Source organism: Pan paniscus, chromosome 19 (assembly GCF_029289425.2).
Source record: "Pan paniscus chromosome 19, NHGRI_mPanPan1-v2.0_pri, whole genome shotgun sequence".
NCBI classification, from domain to species: domain Eukaryota; kingdom Metazoa; phylum Chordata; class Mammalia; order Primates; family Hominidae; genus Pan; species Pan paniscus.
The window spans coordinates 26,359,881-26,380,407 of record NC_073268.2 but is presented as its reverse complement, the minus strand read 5'-3'; the positions used below and the strand labels follow the sequence as shown (position 1 = coordinate 26,380,407).

Genomic DNA, 20,527 nt, shown 5'->3' with positions numbered 1-20,527 from the left:
GTGGCATTTGAGTTGGGTCTGGAAAAACGAGCAGCTGGAGACTGGAAGGAGAGGCCTGCTGGGCAGAGGGTAAGTGCCCAGGGGCAGACAAGTGGAGGGGGGTTGAGGCAAGTCACTAGTCCACATTGGCTGGGGCGCAGCTGGGAAAGTAGCAGATTAGGCTGCAAAGGGTGGGGAGTGGGAGGCTGAGGCCAGATGATGAGTGGTCATAACTGCTGAGAGAAAGTATTTAGACTTAACTGGGTGGACAAGCAGAAAGTGTCTGAACGGAGCAGAGTGGGATCAGAACTAGACCCCGGGGCAGAGGTGGATGGGGTGGATCAGGATGGATGGGGCAGGGGTCGGAGGAGGGGGGCTGGGGCCCAAGGCCAAGAGAGAGAGGCCTATGCAGCATGGTGGATCTAGTTTACAGAGCAGAGTGGCCAGGTGCCAGGAACCTCACTCACTGGGCAATCAATGGCTGGGGAGCTGGGGGCAGTGAAGGGAGTTGGGGAGACTGGGGACTGTGGCTGGCTGGCTGATTGAGGAGGGCTCCTCGTATCCCTCTTAGCATCCCTAGAATGGGAAGCCAGAGAGTCCTCCTCATTTGCAGTAACCCAGGGTCACCCTTCCTTCCCTAGAGACCAGAAGGCCCTTCCAGATGGCTTAGTACAAGGAAAGAGCTGCCCTGGGGCCGGGTTGGTTCTTGGCAAAGCCAAGGCACCCTGCTGACCGGTGCCAGCCTCAGCAGGGAGACAGAGGCAGCAGATGGCCTGGCCCGGGAGTGCCTGGCACGAGCAGACAAGATCCCCAGGCCTTAGAGCCACTGGCAGAGGAGAGGGACATCGAAGGCGCCCCTGGGGGAAGAACACCATGCCAGGGTGTCCTGGGCCACCTGAATGCTTTCCTGGCAGGGAGGAGTTGGAAGGGGCTGAGTCGAGGGGCACTCCGGCTGGAGGCTTTACCTAAGGCAGACCTTTGGGGTGGGGGTGACACTGGGCTGGGGCTGGGACCAAGAGGGTCATTTGCCAAGACCACCCCCTCCTAAGCCACCATCCCCATCCTTCCCCCAGCATTCACTCTAGAAAACAAACAAACAAACAACAACAACCAAAAAAAACAGTCACATACCAGGCAGTAGAAGAGGACAACAAGGTCTGTGTCCCAGCCAATGCTTGGAATCATCTATGGACTGAGGCCACCCCCAGTGGTGCTAGGGGATGCCCACAGGTACTGAGGGTAGGGGAGACCAGGGACCAAGTAACAGGCTCCAGCGGCAGCTGACTGTGGCCTGGGGAAGGGGAGGGGTAGCAGAGGGAGTGGACACGTGGGGGCAGGCAGAGGGCACCAGAAGGTTTATGAGGACAATCACGTCTGCAGACCCAGCGGTGATGGACCACTCTGCAGAGAAGGCCTCAAGTCCCTTACCCACCACTACCATGACACCAGGCACGGGCGGCGCACACATGGGCCACCCACAGCGCCCCGCAACACACAGGCTCACGCACAGCCGAGCACAGACTCTCAGACACATCCTCTGATAAGGACATCTCCACAGACACACCCAGAGCGACACACACACACCCCTACTAAGAGAGGGGCTCCCCAGTCAGAAACAGCCCCGGAAACAAACAGAAACTCAGAGACAGAGACATTCACACAGAGACCGCCCCCACTCATACACAAACGTGTTTGGCTCCCGCCAGACCCCTGCCTCGCTTACACACACTCACAAGCACCACAGCCAGTCACAGAGGACAAGAGGTGCTGATGGCATTCACACTCACCCTCAAAACACCACAGTCACAGAAACAGAGAGACGGGTGCCCACTCACAGTGAGAGACACACACCCCGGCTATTGAAACACACACACACACGGCCTCAGAGCCACCTACGTACAAAGAGAAAGCCCCAGGTCAGGGTGCCACTGTCCCATGCCTATCATGTCCCAGATATCATAAGTCAGGGAGGTGACCTCTGATGCAAAAGAGATAGAAGATGTTCTGTCCCCCACCCTGCCACCAGTGTCAACACATCAGACTCAGGGTACCTTGTTCGGATGACTGAGGCCCACCTCGTGGTCCTGAGAGGGAGATAAAGACAGGGCCTGGCCACAACCACACTGGCTATGGCCTCCACATGGGCCTGCCCCAGGGTCCCAAGGCTGTGCACATCCATGGGGCAGTCACCTGGAAGGGACGTATCACTAGCAGCAGCCAAGGGAGAGGACTGGGTGGCATCAGTGCCATAGGAAAGGCCAGCCAAGCCCCTCAAAGGATAAAGATGGAAGAGGGGCTGTGCTTGTGCTGGTCACTTGGATGCATGAGAGATGTTGAGATCAAAATCTGGAACTTCAGGCTCTGATCTATAGAGCACATGAGTGAATCCTGCCCCTCCATCCTCTGTCCTCCCTCTGGAAAGTGGGAAGAATGATCCTCTTTCATGTTGACCCCACCAGGAACGAGACACAGTCTCTTGGCCACTCAGTGTCTCTGGCGAAGAGAAACTGTGGTGGGGGAGGCCTCTGGGGATATCATCCATCCCCTTCTCTGTCTCTTTCCAGGATTTTAACCCATGGGACAGACTAGGGTGACTGAGAGCAAAGGGCTCCTCTAGTGTTCTTTAAGGTGGGACATTCCCAGTCACTCCCCTTCCAACTTCCAGCACCCTGTACCTCCTCACCCCTTTCCAGGGTGTCTGTTCCTCCTGCTGTGCCCAGTACAGTACCTGGTGGATAGCAGGCACTCAGCAAGTATGTGACAATGAATGAATGTCAATAAAATAGGACCGAGCCATGGGTGGAGGGTGGGATCTCTGAATACTCTGGTCTGGCACCACTCCCTCCATCTCCTGGCACCCAGCACTGCTCAGCCTTCTGGGCCTTTTCCCTGGGAATTTCCCAACACCAGAAACCCCCCAGTTAGGAGGGCAGAGGGCAGGAAGGGCCAGGAGAGGTCTGGCTGTCCACCTCAAGCCAAATCTTCCAGTGCCAAAGCTGTCTCCCTCCCCCATAGTCAGGGAGGGGGTCTCACCTTCCCAAAAGACAGTGAAAGGGGGAAATAAAGAAAGGGGTGCGTAGGGGAGACCCCGGCAGGGGCAACCACTTGTGGGGAAGACTCTTAAAGGAGCTGGGGCAAAATGAGAGGTGTTCTAAGAAGGTAAGATGGAAGCATAGGACCCTAGGGACCATGCTGTGAGAAACGGGGGGAAACGAGTGTCTCTCAAGGCCCAAGGAAGCCAGGCCAGGGAGTCCTCAAACTCCTGGTGAGAAGAGGAAACAGCTTCTTCTCTCTGGGAGCTAAGGAGTTAACTCCCTTCCTCTCTCCTCCATCCTAGCCACTGGTAGAGGGGTTCCTACTTCCCCTGCTGCTGGTTTTCCCCCCCTCAGCCCTCATGCCCTGGGAGGGGAGGGGCTAGGGCCCCTGGGGAGGCTTGGCCCAGCCAGCTGAGGTCTCTTTCCTCCCCTGGGCAGGCATCCCCAGCAGGTTCAGTGAGCAAATGACCCCTCCCTGACCTCAAGCCCCGACCACGCACCTTCCAAGGAGGGAGGGCAACCCACGGGTCCACACCGGCTTCTTAATCCCCTGGCTGTGCTGCACCGGTGCACACACCCACCTCTCAACTCCCTTGAACACGAGTCAGCGTAAACACTCGTCCCCCGGGCTGGGGCTAAGCCACTCGCCCCTCCTCGGGCGCCTGCCCCCACCGCGATGTACATGCATGACCCTCTCTTCCAGATGTGTGGATGACACCCTCATCTCCTTCCCAATGCAGAGTGTGTGTGTGGGTGGGTGGGTGGGGGTGCTGTGGGACGCTGGGGAAGAGGGCGCACCCCGGGAAGGTCATGACTTTCCGACGTTGGGGGAGGGGGCGCCAGCCTGATTTTGGAGTGGGGGCCGGCCCACGCCGAAGGCACCTAATGCGGTGGGGGAGGGGAGGAGGCGTTTCTCAGGTATCGGGAACCTGCAATGGCCTGGACGTCCCCCACCCCTGGATGGCTCTCGGTGCCGCGGAGCGGGCCCCCATCCCCGTGTCCCCGCCCCCCGCCCAACCCGAGGCGGCGATCCCGGCCCCCACAGTCGCTCCCCCTTACCTGCGGCCACAGGTGTACGTGCGGGGTCCCCAGCCCCAGGTCCTGCGTCCGGCTGGGGAGGGAGGGCCCCTACTCCCACCCGCCCGGGCTCTTCTCTCCCCCGGCCGCCTCCGCAGCCGCGGCCGCCGCCGCCGGTGCCCTTTGCTGCAATGCGAGAGCCGCCGCGGCCGCCGCCGTGCCGGCCCGGGCCCCAGTCGCCCCGGTAACCGCGACTCCACCTGGCGCGGCGCTGCGCGCCGCCGTGCACATCCCCTCTCGCGGCCCCCTCCCTCGGCGCGGCCCCGCCGGCGCAGCCCCGCAGAGGAGCGGCGGAGGCTGGTGGCTGCGTCGCCGCGGTCACCCGATACGCCGGCCCGGCGCCCGGGACTCGGGTTGCAGCAGGAGGGAGGGAGGTTAGACAGCCTGGTGGAAGCCGGGGGAGGGGCTTTGGCTTGGAGTCCAACCTCTGGTGCCCTCCCAGGATCCTCTTCACTGCCCCCATCCCCAAAGGTCCCGCCTGGTGGAGGATCAGGGAGGGGACAGTGTTCTGCCTCCTGCTCAAACTTCAGAGCCCACAGCCTCTCCCCACCGGGGTCTTGCTGTGCACCTTTGGCCTTTAACTCTCCCGTGACTTAATCCTTAGCCAAGTCTGGGAGGCCTAGGATGCCTAAGTTTCCTAGATGGCCTCTCATCCTGCCCTGCTGTGTGGTTCTGGCCTTTCCAAAGTCTCTGGTCCTGCACTTAACAAAAGGGAACCTCAGACTCAGCCTTAGGGGCAGGGAGTGTGATAAGTATCAAGTGATGAAAAGATCCTATGCACAGACACTTTCCTGGTTAATTACAGAGCCCCAGGAGGAAGGTCTGCTCAAGCGCTCCCCTTTCCCCCATCAGAGCAGATCCCAGATGTGGACAGGCCAAAATCCCCAGCTCCCCTAACCCCCTGACTTGGGACAACTGAGCTCACCCAGTCCAGCCTCACTCCTGTCCATCATCCAACCCCTATCACAGCCCCAAGATGCTCCATCTGGGGAGGACCTCTGGGCAGACAAGGCACCACAACCCTACCCATGCATATCACATCGTCCTCTGTCCTATCACCATCCCTGTCCTAGCCCCACTTTGGTCTCCGCCATGCACTTGGCCATTCAGGACAAGTCTGTCCCACTTGCCATCCAGCCCTGGGGGCAGACACATTCCTGTTCCCCAAAGTTCAGCCAAGATGGGGCTTGGGAACTGGGAAAGAAATTGGGCTGAATGCCCTGTGAGTGATGACAAGCATGCCAATCTGTTACTAGACTTGAGTTACACTCGGCTAAAACATCCTCCCTCAGAAGGCCTGTCGTTTCCTAGGTGGTCACAATTTTCTTTCTCTTAATTCTCCTTGAAAAAGCCAAGACTTTTTGTCCTCTGGGGGAAGCAGGGTGTGTAAGGACCTGAGCACCCTGTTCCCACTGGATTCCCTGCCACTACCCCTCCTCTGCCTCCTACAGCTGAATATCCTCAAGTCAAGACCTCCCCTGGGCTGTCCCCTTCCCATTGCAACTCTGATGCCTAGTTTGGGCCTCAGATGCCTATTTTTCTCCCATAGCAATGTCCAGGCCTAGCTGGGAGCCCAGGCCCCTAGTATCCTGCCTACATGTGTCCCTGTCTAAGCTAAGATCTATCTTCCCATAACGGACACTGAAGCCTGATGAGGAAGAGGGGAATAAGTTCAGAATAGATGGCTTGATGCCCAAGTCTTCTTAAAAATTAGAGACTAAGCCATGAACTTAGCAAGAAGGGTGAGAGAGAGACTTCATGCAGAACTTCCTGATGGTGGGACATCTGGGGAAGGCTGGATCTGCTCAGAAACGGAAGGGGAGAGTGTGGAGAGGGGAATAAGATAGTCCTCAGTGGGAGGAGGGCATAAAACCCACAGAGCAAGGTCAGGGGACTTCTGTTTAAAGGAGAAAGGGATACAAAAACTTTTTTAAAAATCCTGAGTATCTTCCCTCAAAAAATTCCTTCTCCAAAGTCAACCAGGCCTGAGGAGGTAGTGGCAGGGAATTAGACATCGGGCAGATGTGAGTACGGGACACAGAAGTCTCCTGAAAATAGGGGCTCCTACACCAAAGAGAAAAGGTTGCAAAATAAAAGTCCTGAACATCCCCCCTCCAAAAAAAAAAAAAAAAAAATCCTCCCCAAAGCCAAACTCCACCATGGGCTTGGGGGGTGGGGTGGAGGTGGGTGACTCACCTGGGCCGGCTGGCCAGCCCCGGAGGGGGCGGAGTCGCCATGGAGGTGGGAGCAGAGGGAGCTGAGGAGGCACACGGGGTCCACGGTCCAGCCGCCAACCTGTGTGTGCGAAGCGGGGGACACCCCATTAGGGGAAGCGGGCAGGAGCCGCTGGGGTACTGTGATTGGGAGGGAAGGGCATTCCTGGGGCAAGCCTTGGCACAGAGCTCATACTGCAGAGGGGTCTAGCAATGCTGGCAAGTCCCTTATTTAGGCTGGGTATCTCTCTATCTACAGCCCTGCTCTGTTTCTGGATGTCTGCTTTTCTGTTAGACCTGGGGGTTCCCTGAGCCCAGGGCAGGGCCTTCCCTATCAGACATTCCTGAAATTCTCATCTCCACTTTATTTTTTTTGAGACAGGTTCTCACTCTGTCTCCCAGGCTGGAGTGCAGTGGCACGATCACGGCTCACTGCAGCGTTAACCTCCTGGGCTCAAGTGATCCACCCACCTCAGCCTCCTGAGTAGCAAGGACTACAGGGGCAAACCACCATGCCCAGCTAATTAAAAACAAAAATTATTTTTAAGAGACAGCCATGTTGCTTAGGCTGGTCTCAAACTCCTGGGCTCAAGGAATCCACCTGCTTCAGCCTCCCAAAGTGCTGGAATTACAGGCGTGAGCCACTGCGCCCAGCCTCATGTCCAATTCTTGGCTGCCCCTCTGCACACTGGCAAGGAAGCTGCTCCTTACCATCTCCCCTTCCCCAGCTCTCATCCCCTCCTCACTAAAGGTGTCACACCTACCTCACAGAAATAGGAACCGCTGGGCAGGAGAAGCCTCCCCCTAGTTGTCTCTGTCCCACAGCATATCTTTCTTTCCTGTATCTCAGTGGAAGTGACTCCACCCCCTTCGTTCCCCAAGGCCACCCCACACCTAAGACCATCCTTCCAGATTCCTCTAGGACCTGTTTCCCGTGGCCTTCTTTCCCCTTGGCATCCTCAGATTCATTCCTCCCTCATTCTCTCATTCATTCCACAAACACTGCCTGAGCTGGCACCGTGCTTAAGCACCGAACATTCCATGGCAAGTGAACGGGCCATAGATCCTGCCCACTTACACTCTAAGTGGGGAAACGAATGAGTGAAAGAAGAAAGGAACAAATTTGTGGGTGGCTGGGCTTTGATTCATTTCCTAAGTATTTACTGAGTTCCAAACTCTGTGCTGGTGAACATGCTAGAACATAGGAGGCCCTTAGACATGCCTATGCCTTCTCTCCCAGGCCTGCTACCCCTGGAAGCTCCACCCAGCTGTTTTCATCCTTTTCCTGGCCCAATCTCCCCAAAATAAGTCTGTGGCTGGGGCTCCTGATCCTTCACCAATCCCAGACTCCCTAACCCATGAAATTGGCCATTACTTTACCACACCACGAGACACAAGCTCTCAATACCCTTTGCGCCCACAAATCCCGGCCAGTCGCGAAGTCTGTTTCTCTCTCCCCATCCTTTTGGACTTCTGAAGCTCTGGTCACCCTCCTGCTGGCCCCTTGTCCAGGGGCCTTTTTTCCCCTGGGACTTCCTCATGGATGTAGAACATTCCTGGTCCCCTTTCCCCACACATCATGGGCTTTCTCCCTTCTTAGACCCCATTGTGCCCTGATGGCCACTCCGCATCCCAGGTCCACTTTGTATCTGCTGTGACCGTGCTCAACTCTTCTCCTGAAGCTGCAGCCTCTCTGGAGTCCTGAGTGGTGCATATGGTGCCTTAAGAGCAACCCCAAGAATGCCCTACCCACTGCTCAAACCCATCTCTGTATATTCCTCTCCCTCACCCCCAAACATTTCCCTCCAACCCTCGTATTTCTCTCCAAGGCACCAACATCTCCCTGTCGCCCAGGTGTTTCTGTCATTGCCTTCTAGGTCCAGGCAGCTTAGCCTTAGACCTACACTTGGTCTTCTTCCAACCCCCATCCATCCATCCTTTCCCTTTCATCATCCCTGATACACTCTTCCTCTTCTCCTTCCCCTGCCTCCAGTCCCGCTTCTCCCCTCCTATTCACCATCCAAAAGCAAACACAGCCACCTTAGCCACCACCATCTGCCCCACTTTTTCAGTCAGCTCCCACACATCCCACTACCTCCCACCTGAGCCTTCTCGCCGGCCAGGTGGACCTCTGTGCCAGTTCCCAAACCAACTCAGGCCTATGCCCATGCCATACACCCCCACCACTCCTAAAACAACATTCTTTCCTTTAGGGCTATGCAAACCCTTTTCATCTTTCTAAGCCTGATTTAGATACCTCCTCCTGCAGGAAGCCTTCCCCGATCAGGCCTGCCTATGATCTTCCCTCCTCTAAACCCCGTCCCAATTGACTGTTCCCCTCCCCAGCTAGATGACAAATGCCCCTGCCCTTCTCCTCAAGCCAGTGCACACAGGAGGAACCCAATGAGAGGGGCTCCTTGAGGGTGACGGCCACATCTTCTTCAACTCTCTCTAATCCTGATCTGCATCCTGCTCCCAGAAGGACTTCAGAGCTGGGAAAAGGCAAAAGCCAGACGGAACTAGAGGTGGCACTAGAGGGCAGATAAGGTACCAGAAATGTGCCAATGTGTCTTGTTCCTTGCAGTGAGGATGGGAGTGGGGACACTCCTCCCCATCCCCAGCTACATCCAGTAGAACCCGGAAAAGGGAGACAGGGACTGACACACCCCCAGGCTTGACTGAAAGGCTGCTGATGGGATGTGCATCCCTCCCCTCAGTCCCTTCACCCAGAGGTACAATGGCTGAGTCTCAGAAGCCAATATGCAGCAACCATGCAAGCGCCTCACCAATGCAGAACTGTACACAGGATGCTAGACCCAGAAAGCATGTTCTTACAGACAAGAAGCTCATACTTGGGTGGAGAGATGCATTCAGGACCCCGAGGTTCTGGGGGAGGTTTAAAAAGGAACCATCCCACTCGCTATAGAAGGAGACAGGTCCTGGTCTAGACACAGGCGCTGTGTCTCCTCTCTAAGCCCTACTGATGGCAGGAGAGATACCCAGGTACAGAGAGAGGAGGCCTCCAGCTCCAAGTCACCCAGCAAGCCACGGGGTGGAACAGGGAGGAAAGAGGTCAAAGGCTCCCGTTCTGGGCTCCATTCTTGCAGGCTGCAGGAACTGGGGACACATCGGACCCAGCCTACTGAGGCTCTCAAGGCTCTCTCTCTTAGAGTCCATATCACAGAGGTGCCGACGACCCCAGCATCTCAACTTCACCACAGGATGGACTCTCAGGCACAGAACAACAGTCCCCAAGGCTGTCCTCCTCTCCTTTCCTCCCAGAAGAGTTCTGCCCAAACAGCCTGAGTTAAAGAGGCTGGGCTCTCTCTGCCCGGTCACACGCTCTCAATTTCCGGACTGCAGGCAGAGGTCTGGGGGCCAAGCCCCCACCCCCTTCCTCCCCAGGCTCCAGAAAAGGCCAACCAGAGCCACTGCCCTGGAGGGACAACTCCCCAACTCCTCCCCTTCTCCCCTCTCTGCTCCAGATGCCTCCCAGAGTTGGAATGAGCCTGGGGACACGGAGCACGAGGTCAGACCTCCTCCCCTGCCCGCTGGCCGCGGCCGCAGCCGGGAGCCCACTCACCTGCTCTCGCATCCTGTCCTGCTGGCCTCGCAGGGCCAGGGCGTGCTGTGGGTACTTGCTCTTCAGGTGGTCCATGAAGGCATCACGCTTGCGGTCGGCGTCCGCCTTCTGGAGCCCGCTGAGCGCCTCCAGACTCTGGGCCGCGATCACCGTGTGCCGCCGCTCGGACGTGTGCACCAGCCCCACGTTGGAGAAGCGCCGGCCCCCGCTGCCCCCGCCGCCCCCGCCCCCCAGGGTCCGGTACTCCCGCGGGTACTCCGCATCGTCCGCAGACAGCATGGGGGGGCTGCTCCGCTCCGGATCTGCGAGAGGTGAGAGGGGCACGGCTGGGTCACGGCGCGCCCGGCCTGGGGCTGCCCATCCCCCACGGGGGTCCCTGCGGGAAGGGGCGGGGCCTGGGCCTAAGGAGAGTGGAGAGGCGCCCGGGGAGAGGCAGGGGCTGCCCAGCACCCCACTAGGGACTGAAGGGGGAGGTGCGTGGATGGCGTGGAAAGCGCGCCTACGGCCCCTAGGGAGGGGTGAGGAACAAGGGCTGGATACTCCCTGTTCCTCCGTGGGTTTGGAGCGATAATGACCGCGGGGGTGCAGCCCTTTGAGGCCAAGGGTTGGGGGTTTGGATGAAAGGGGTAGAAGGTATCCTGAGACCCTCTCCAGCCACACAACCCCCTCCCCTCCTAAAGCTGGTGCCAGCAGGTGAGGGAAGGAGGGGTGCTTTTTAGATGCTCCCTAAAAGACGTGAAAATGAGCTCGTAGTCTTCCTTTGAGGTTGGGGGAGGGGGAGCCCTGCCTCCTCCCTCAGACTAGCATATGTCCAGGACATACTTATCCTCAAGGCTGGGGGCCGGCTGGGAAAAGGGCCAGGGCGGGAAGACATGAGGAGAATGAGGGCAAAAATCGCTCTCAGGTTTCCCATGGAGATGGAAGCCCAGCGTCTGGGGCAGTGGGACCCCTTTTCCCTTCCCTCCCCAGAGACAGACAGATAGACAGACAGGAGAGGCTGGGCACAGAGAGGACAGTGAGAGATGGATTTGGAACAAACTTAAAGGGAAAGAAAGCAGACAGAACAGCTGAAGTCCTTCCCAGGGGCTTTCCCCCCACCTCTCCCCTCCCTTCTTCAGTCTCTCCTCCCGACACACACACAAGCTCAAGACCCATAAGAGACGTACAGGGGACAAAGGACAGCACAGAAGCAAAAGAAAGAGAAGGCCGGGGGTTGAGGTCCCATGCGGAACTCTGAATCCCCTTCCCAAATGCCCTCCAGCCCTGAGCTCCTGGCCTCCCCAGGCCCAGCCCTGCTGGCCCGCACTCTCCAGCTTCAGTGACCAGTGGCCAGGGGTTCCAGAGGTCACCCATGCCCCTGGGGGTGGAAGAAGTTGCTGGGGGCCTACCTCAGCCATATTCCTGGGCATAAAACATAGATTTGTGCCCCTCAGAAGTCAGTCCATAGGGAGACAAGCACAGCCTCTCCTGCACACCCCAGCCCCACAATCCACCAGCCCCAAAGCAGCCCTCCAAGTGTGGCCTAGGACTGGGGCATCAGGCGCTGCAGCAGACACATGCACTCCCGCCCCCGTGTGGCCTGACTCATAGGGCTCCTCCAAGGGCAGCCCAGGGCAACAGGGGACGAGGCTGGAAACGCTGGAAACCAGCCAGGTTTGCTACAAGCCTCCTCCCGCCAAGCATCCACTGTCAGGAGGTCTATGGACAGCTGCCAGGTCTGCCATCCCCTGCCCAGCCACAGAGGAAAGAGGAGATTCAGCCAGGTTTCAAGAAAAGCCACCTGCCCCCAACACACACACACACACACACATACACACATACACACCCCTCCCTGGGCTATGGTTGGGTTGTGTCCATTAGGGGCACAGAGCCTGCGAGGACCCAGCACCTCCCACTGAACCAAGGGAAGAAGGGCTCCCATGGGCATGAGAGCCGCAGCTCACCAGGGCCTGACCACCTGCCTCATGGCTGCATGCTTCCTTCCCTACACCCCATCAGGTGGGTGTTATCATGGTCCCCATTTCAGAAATGGCTACTGAGACTCAGAGAAGTCCACTGACAAGCCTAAAGCAACACTGAATGGAAGAGGCCTGATTTGATCTCAATATTTATTACATTTGTGCCACCACACTCTCCACGATGACTGTTTCTTGAGTGAACATTGACAGCACCACATGGCATGTGTGGACTTCCTCACTGACCTGCTGCTATCCCCAACCATGGCCCTGGGTCTTGGGTGGTCCCTCTCACCATGGTCACCATCCTCTGTTGTGCTCCCCAAAATAAGGTCCAAGTACATGAGAGATGACTTTGGGAAGAACATTATTTTATGTCTTCTCTTCCTTCCTCTTTTTTTCTTTTTCTGGGGGGACAGGGTCTTGCTCTGGCACTCAGCTTGGAGTATAATGGTGTGATCATAGCTCACTGCAGCCTCAAGCTCCTGGGCTCAAGAGATCCTCCCACTTCAGCCTCCCAAGTAGCTGGAACTACAGGTGCCTGCCACCACACCCAGTGAATTTCTTCCTTTTTTTAGAGATGGGGTCTTGCTATGTTGCCCAGGCTGGTCTCAACCTCCTAGGCTCAAGTGATTCTCCCACTTTGGGAGGCCAAAGTGCTGAGATTAAAAGTGTGAGCCGCGGACCGGGCACGATGACTCATACCTGTAATCCCAGCACTTTGGGAGGCCGAGGCAGGTGGATCACGAGGTCAGGAGTTTGAGACCAGCCTGACCAACATAGTGAAACCCCATCTCTACTAAAAATACAAAAAATTAGCCGGGAGTGATAGTGGGCACCTGTAATCTCAGCTCCTTGGGAGGCTGAGGCAGGAGAAATGCTTGAACCCGGGAGGCAGAGGTTGCAGTGAACGGAGATTACGCCACTGCACTCCAGCCTGGGAGACAGTGTGAAACTCTGTCTCAAAAAAAAAAAAAGAAAAAAGAAAAAAGAAAAAAAAAGTGTGAGCCACCACACCCAGGTCTTTTTTTTTTTTTTAAATACCTTTATTTTCATAAGGATTAGAAAAAGCCCCAATTAGAAGGTCAAACCAGTGATTTCATGGATATAGTTCCTTGGGATGGTAGTGAAATAAAGTTTCCTTTTAAGTAAATTTAAAGTTCAAAGTGAGCTAACAAAAACATATATTGCATTAGTACAGTACAAAAGGTTTCCTGATATGATGGCAATTCGTGAAATAGACCCTGACTGAGTGAGACTGGGAACACTGGGGCCATCTTCCTGAGGGCCCAGTCCCTGTCTTTGAGGTACTTGTGGCAACCCACAGTGGCCAGAAGTGTGGCTAAAGGAGAGTGGCCTGAATAATGCCTCCAGGAGAAGGCTGGGGGTTCCCTGGGCGCTGGAGAAATAGCTCCAACCAAAGTCAGAGGGTTGCCTCCCATAACCCCTGACCTTCCTCCTCCTCCACTCACCCTCACCACCAGCCAGAGGTCTGCAGCCCATTGGGTACAAGTGAGAAGGAGGGGACCCTCTGGGAGGGGTCCTTTGAGGAGGGGGCCTCAAAGGAGGCCAAGAGCCTTTCCTTTGCCCAGGCCTTGTGGATTCTGCCATGGCCTTGCTGCTGGAATCCAGCTCCACAGTTCAGGCCTAGTCCTGCCTGAGCCAGAAGGACCCCTGCCCCTTATGCCAGAGATCCAGGCTCCTCTGTCCTCCTAGGGCTCAGGACAACATTGGGACAGGTCTCCAATTATCGTCTCCCAGCTGCTTCCTTCCTGGAGCCAAAAGAGCTCCTCATCCCCTCTCTTACCCCCTCCTCATGCCAGCACCTCCTTCCCTACCTCCTGGGGGATCTCAGTGTGTCTGGGGTGGAGCAAACAGTGTACCAGCCTGAGATGAGTGGTGACTGTGGAGTGGGAGGGTCCCCAGGTCACCCAGTTCTCCCAGGCAGATTATGGCAGGGAGAGGTCCCAGCTCCCAGCTGCTGGAGCAGGCAGAGGGTAGGGCATGGAGCTCACAACTGCACTATATGACTGCAGTCCCACAAATCTCACAGTTGGCAGTGGGGAGGGGCTGCTGAGCAGCCTGCACAGACAGGGAAGCAGGGACTACCCCTCACTGCCTCCTCCAGGCCGTCGCTCAGCCCTCAGGTGCTCTGGCATTGGGGCTATTGGGGTGAGGCGGGCAGGAGCTAGATACTAAGGGGTGGCAGAGAGAGGGGAGGGGGCAGGAGAGATGATCTGCTCTCTCTGAGGGGCGGTGGCAAGGAGGAGCTTTGATGTGAAAAGCTTTAGAATCCGTTTAAGAACCTTTGAGATCCTTGGCTTTTATATAACAAAAAAGTAAGCTGAGGCTCGGGGAGAAGGGAACGCCTGGGTAGCCTAGCTGTCCTGGCTTCCTACTTTGTACAGATTTAACTTCTTTCTGCAGGGCCCCAGCTGAGCTGGGAGGATGAACCTGGGCTTCTGGTTGAGGGTGGGGGAGCATCCTGTCCTTAGGAGAGGGAAGCCAGTGACCAGCCTCCTGGGGGGGCTCTGAAGACTCAGGCATGATTTTAACTCTTTCAGCAGGCCAGGCACTTGAAATCAGAACACTGGGAGAGAAAAACTCAGGCCAGAGACACCCTGGGTGTCTTAGCAACTTTTCTGAGACCCCAGGCTAGCCATTTATTTATTTTTTGAGACAAGGTCTCACTCTGTTGCCCAGGCTGGAGTGCAGTGGCGCGATTATGGCTCAGTGCAGCCTCAACCTGGGCTCAAGCTAGCCTCCAGCCTCAGTCTCTTGAGTAGCTGGGACCACAGGCACGTGCCACCATGCCCAGCTTATTTTGGTGGTCTGTTTTGTTTTGTAGAGATGGGGTTTTGCCATGTGGCCCAGGCTGGTCTCCACCTCCTGAGCTCAAGCGATCCACCCACCTCAACCTCCCAAAGTGCTAGGATTACAGGCATGAGCCACCACACACACCCAGCCTCATTAATTTACTTACTCATTCAGTCAACAAATATCTTCCCTCTCTGAGCCTAAGAACCTAATTTGTAAAATGGGGATGTTAACGTCTAAACTCTGCCTTTGGGCACTAAGTGAGAGGCTGGCAAGACAATGGTAGAGAAAGTAGGTTGTTTTCCTTTTTTCATTTTCTGTGTTTTGTTTTGTTTTTTTTTTTTTTTTTGAGACAGAGTTTCACTCTATGGCCCAGGCTGGAGTGCAATGGTGTGATCTCGGCTCACCACAACCTCTGCCACCCGGGTTCAAGCGATTCTCCTGCTTCAGCCTTCTGAGTAGCTGGGATTACAGGAGCCCATAACCATGCCCAGCTAATTTTTGTATTTTTAGTAGAGACGGGGTTTCACCATGTTGGCCAGGCTGGTCTCCAACGCCTGACCTCAGGTGATCCGCCCGCCTTGGCCTCCCAAAGTGCTGGGATTACAGGCGTGAGCCACCACGCCAGGCGAAAGTAGGTTGCTTTCAATGAAAGACATTCCTGAGCAGCGATGGGCTTGTAGCAGCCTGACCTCCCTGTTACCCCTACGCCTGTTCCAGCCATCAGCAAGTCCTCGGAGTGGCCCTGACCCCCCTCGGACCTGAGCAGCCCAGGGAAAAGACACAGGGATCGATTCCAATCTAGCAAGCGGATCCAGGCACCTGCCAGCCCTGCACAGATCAATGCGTCCTGTTCCAGGCAGGGAGGGCGTGAGAGACCCGGGCTGGGGTCTTAAGCATGGCTGGGTTCTGCTGGGAGAGGGATAGGGGCATTGCGATAGAGAGAGACGGAGGCAGGGAACTCTGGGGGAAGGGAAGCAAAGCTAGGATACCCTGGGGGAGGGGTGTTGGGCCTGAAGGTTCCCCCTAACCCAGGGATGGGGTTGGGGAAACCAGAGACATAAGGGAGGGGCTCAGGGCTTCTCTTTTCTCCAAGGAACCTCAGTGTGCAAGGCTGACTATATTTTTTGAGTCCGAGATTCAAGCCACAGGGAAGATGCCAAGAACTGGCGAAATCCAGAATCTGAATGAGGGGAAGGGCAGGGTGAGGAAGGCGGGTTCTGCCACCTTCAGCTCAGCCTGCCCCGCCTGGGAAACGCGGAAGGTGAAAGTGGCCTGAGGCTGGGGTGGCCGGGAAGTGGCGGGCGCCCCCCAGTGGCCGGCTAGGAGGACGGCACAGGTGCTTGGGAAGAGTGACGTTGTCATTTGTTCGAACAATTCCAAATTCTACGTTTATTTATCAGCCTCATTTATTTTTATCCTCTACCACATTCTTTTACATGAGATCACTGTAACTGATTATGAGAATTAAGATCCCAACATCTTAGTGACACCATCTCATAAGCCACCAAGCCAGTCCCCAACTGGCATCTTTACCCCGGATGTAACCCTCTACTCTGTCCTCTGGCTGCCCCTGGGCAACATTCACACATGATGTCATCTGCAAAGGAGGAGAATGGGGAGAGGAGAGGAGAGGGAGGGAGAAGGAAGGAGAGAGGCAAATGGACAAAGTAGAGGAAGAACGAAGCCACCAGCTCAGGAAAGGGAGAAGAGAACTCTCTGGGGCCCCTGATGTGAGTCCTCCCCAGCCCCAAACTCAAGATCTGGAAATCAGGTCCCTGTAACCCTCTCTGTGGAGATAAGGAGGCTGGACAAAACCCCTCCCTTGGGGACCTGAGAGGCTGTCACATGTGTGCCCCAACCCACTGCCTGGGCAGGGGTAGGAGCTGGGTTATAGCCCTGGCAGGAAGCGAGGGCAGGAGGCACTCAAGGTGAAGACACCAACTCACAAGCCCACAGGACATGGGGCTAGGCAGGGCAGCAGGAGAGGAGCATGGAGACAGCTGGAAGGGTGGAGGACCTGCCTGCCTTAGGCCACACCCACACACACACAAACACACAGCATGAGGCTCCCCCAGTCCCTCCTCTGCAGCCAATGCTACAGGAGCCCAAGTCAGCCAGGAGGAGCCCCGAGGCACTGCCACCTTTGATTGTGCATGATGACTCCATCCTGCTGGGTGCCTGCTGCAGTCGGGAAGCACACGGTGTGCTTGGAGGTTGGAGGCCAGAGGACAAAGGTCAACCGGGACCAGATATGTATCAAACTAGGCAGAGGCTCTGGGAACCCGAATTAGGAGAGGGGATCCTTTGCTTCCCCTGCTAGTGAAGGAATTGGCCTCCCTGTCCCTGGGTGCCCCTGGCTCTGCCTTCCTCGTGTGCCCATACTCCTCAGTTTCTGCTGGCTGGCTGTGGGTCCTTGGATCAGAAGCCCATCTGTGTCTGTTTTCTAAAACCATCTTTTCCGCCCCATACCACAGCAACCAAAGTCATTTTCCGGGCAATTGCCTTTCTGTAAACATTCCTGTGTAATATCCCCCCAAATTGCTAATACCCAGCGCCCTGTTGAGTCTCCCTGTCACTCCAACTGGAGCCTCGGAGATGAGGGCGTGTGATGGGGGAAGGGCGATGGGGGGAAGGAGGCAGCTGGACTGAGGATTGGAGACAGGGGGCTCCTGCCTAGCTCCTGGCACAGAGGGGGGGCCAGAAACTCTGCACCTCCCCACGGTGATCCCCACTCCCTGCCAGCCCAGCCCCACCCCCTGAATGTCAGGCTCCACTTCAGGAGAGTCTGCCTGGACTAGGAGGGAAGACAGAGAGGAAGGGGGAAGGGAGCCCACTGGACAGAAGGCCTGAGACAGGGCCTGGGAGGAGAAGGAGCTGAGTTGAAGGCATGGAGGAGATGGCTAGAAAATAAAGACTCCTGGTGACTAGGGCAGGGCACTAGGGACATGGGGCAAGGCCAGGCAAGTTGTCTTCAAGGAATGCCAGCTCCCCTCCCCACCAAGGGTGACAAGGAGGACAGAGAAGAGGGTTGAGGCCAGGGAGGATCAAGGCCATCCCCCCAGCATGGGCCCTGCCCACTCCCTGGGCACTGTAGTGGATGGGGGCAGGGGGAGATGGACAAGGCAAGAGGTGTCAGGTGGTTCTTGGCAGGTGATACACCTGTTGTCCCCTCCTCCACCTCCCAGCCCTGATCTATAAAGCCACCATGGAGAAGGGTCTGGAGCAGGCTGATTCTCCTCATCATACAGCAAGGGAAACTGAGGCTCAGGGAGGTCGAGTGATCTAATCTGAGTCACCACATGGACTCCCTTCCCCAGGGGTGGGGGTAAGAAGGGGGACTAGGACTGTGGCCTATGACCCTGTGGTCTCTTCCATCCCCCTGCCCAGGGAATCCCGCCACCCCCTTCCCAAGCTCCACAGAAGCTGGGCATCCAATGGGATGGGGGATGATGGAGCCCTGGAGGGAGCTGGGAGCAGAGGTGATGCAAAGGGCAGCTAGGGAGGGTGCAGGGCACTGCCAGTCACAGCTTTGTGCAGGCAGAAAAACACAAATCAATTTGTGCAGATTTAAAACCCACTGAAGGCCACTTAGTTGGTAAACGAGTCAGAATCTAATTAAAGGACCTCTTCGAGGCTGGGGGAAGGCACTGACACCTGCCTAGGAGGAGCAGTGAGGCTGGGGGCCTGGGCCCTGGCTGCTACTGGTGGAGCTGCTGGGGCTTTCCATGGGGAGAGCAGATTTGAGGGGGTCAAGCTCCCTGCGGGTGGGCACCCGGGGAGGGGGGCGGGCATCAGATGCTTCCCCAGCCCAGCTCTTCCTCCTCACCCATCCCAGGCTGACTGTGTCCACTTGCACAGACCTGGTCACTCCCAGGGCAGGACCCTCACCTCCTCCCTCAGACTGGGGCCTCCCTTATGGCAGAGGGGCTATTCCACCCAGAAGGGCAGAATTGGGTGGGGTGAGGAGGCCCACCCACCACATCAGGAGTGGGGTGGGGTCCTGGGGACTCTCAAAGATCCCAGGCTTGGCCTCGGTGCCACCTCCACCAACTGCACTGGCTCTGCATGGCTATTGAGTCCTTGCTTCCTTCTGCTTGCAGCTGTCCCTCCCCCAGGGCCCCAGGCCACACAGCACAGCAGCTCTCAGACTCTGGTGGTGAGGTGGGGCCTCCCCTCAGCTCTCAGCTCTCGGGAAGAGGTGGCCCCCTCCTTACCCGTCCTGTGTGGGGAAACCACAGTGCTCTCTCTCCAGTCAGATGCCTTTCCTAGGCAGGAAACCAACGCCCAGAGAACAAGCCTGACCCAATCTGCAGGAGCTGAAGGCAGAGCCCAAAGTGGAACCCAGGGGTCCTGGCCCTCAGGGACAAGGATTTTTCCATTCCACGATGCCACTTCCCAGAAAGCAGCTGCCTGGGGAGCCCCTCTCTAGGCCACGGGCCCCAGGAGGACACAGACTAACAACCTCCTTAGCAAGGCAGAAACACCGCAGCAGCCCGGCCGACAGGGAGAAAAGCTGGGGTCCATGGCCCAGTGATGCCCCCAGCCCAGGGGGATGCTCACCACACAGAAATCAGGGTCCCCGCAGGGCATCCAAACTGCACATTCAGACAAGACTCCCCATCCTTGCAAAATGTGCAAATCAGCCCCGTGCCCAGAATTCCAGATATACAACCCCCTTTCTTCCCCCCGCCCCTCCTCTCTCACACACAGCAGGCAAATCTGTGACATTACCAAAAACCACTGCATCCACTGACTAGTTATGTGACCTTGAGTAGGTCAGGGGATGCTCAGAGCTTCAGTCCTCTCATTTGCTTTAACAAAAAAAAAAAAGGAAGAAGAAGAAGAAGCAGAAGCTAATAACAGGCAACAGGCAACAGGCAACAGGCATGCAGACTGCAGAGCCTGGGTGAGCAGAGTCAGTTTCTTCTGATCTACCCTGGAGCCCGATTTCCTTCCACCCACTGTCAGAGTTGTATCAGACCCAGGACTGTGGGGTTGTGATTTTTGGCTTCTAATGAAGATATGGCTAATTGGCTTCCCTGGGAAGGAAGGGGGCAGAGATATGGAGGGCAGCATGTCACCCCCAGTCTGAAGCTGGAGCTGGAAATGCTGAGAACAGCTCTGGCATGTGCCCACGCGGCGCTATGTTAACCAGCTAACTCCTGTGTGGCAGCTCCGCTGCTCACGCGCCCAGGGAAGGTGTCCTGTCAGCTCCACATCTCCTTGGAGAGGCAGCCGAGGGGAACACAGGCCGAGCGGGAGGGGAGGAGGGAACACTGGAGGGTGGGAAGGGAGGAAGGCCGGTGCCTGTCCTCAGCTCTGCCATCACTCTGAGGAGGCTGCCAGGGCGTCTTCTCCCCAGGGGGCACTCCAGCCTGAGTGCTGCGCCCCTCTGTGTGTGAAAGGGATCTTTTCCCCCTCCCTGCAGCTGCCTCAGGCTGAAAGCGTGCCCAGGGGGAAGCATATTGTTTCCAGGGGAAGAGACTCCAATCTGTTGGAAGTGAGTGGTGGAAGCCCCACCCACTATCCTGCCTCCCCACAGGGAAGCATTTTCAACACCAAGTACTCATCAACGGGCTCATCAATATTGGGCAGGAGACCCAGCCTTGCCAAGATGCCCTTGATATCCTCCTCAGAGACACCACCTTTCATGGGGACAGGCTCTCCCTAGGAGGCCTTGTCCCAGCCCTATGACCCTAGCACTCAGACAGCTCCCTCGGCCGCTAGAACCAGCAGGATTCCTCCGGGTTCCCAGCACACACTCAGTCGCCCAGGCACACACATCTGCTCACTCATGCTTCTACATCAAACCTGTGCACCTCGGCATGCACCCGGCTGCCCAGTACTTGCTCACTGACATGGGCC

At 56.8% G+C, this 20,527-nt stretch overlaps 1 protein-coding gene across 14 annotated transcripts in view; it reads right to left on the bottom strand.

Moving 5' to 3' along the window:
* SRCIN1 (SRC kinase signaling inhibitor 1) overlaps positions 1-20,527 on the bottom strand; it is a 75,872-nt gene that overhangs the window by 38,474 nt on the left and 16,871 nt on the right. For 6 of the 14 annotated variants that reach the window (XM_057300357.2, XM_057300356.2, XM_034941989.3 and 3 more), the window contains 2 exons: positions 9,888-10,189; positions 6,288-6,386 (listed from right to left, as the gene is read on the bottom strand). In XM_057300357.2, the coding sequence (XP_057156340.1) occupies positions 6,288-6,386; positions 9,888-10,189 (401 nt within the window). Of the gene's footprint in view, positions 1-1,110; positions 3,697-4,073; positions 4,457-6,287; positions 6,387-9,887; positions 10,190-20,527 lie in introns of those variants that run through there. The other 8 variants (XM_057300358.2, XM_055102077.2, XM_034941996.3 and 5 more) reach the window with 4 other exon arrangements.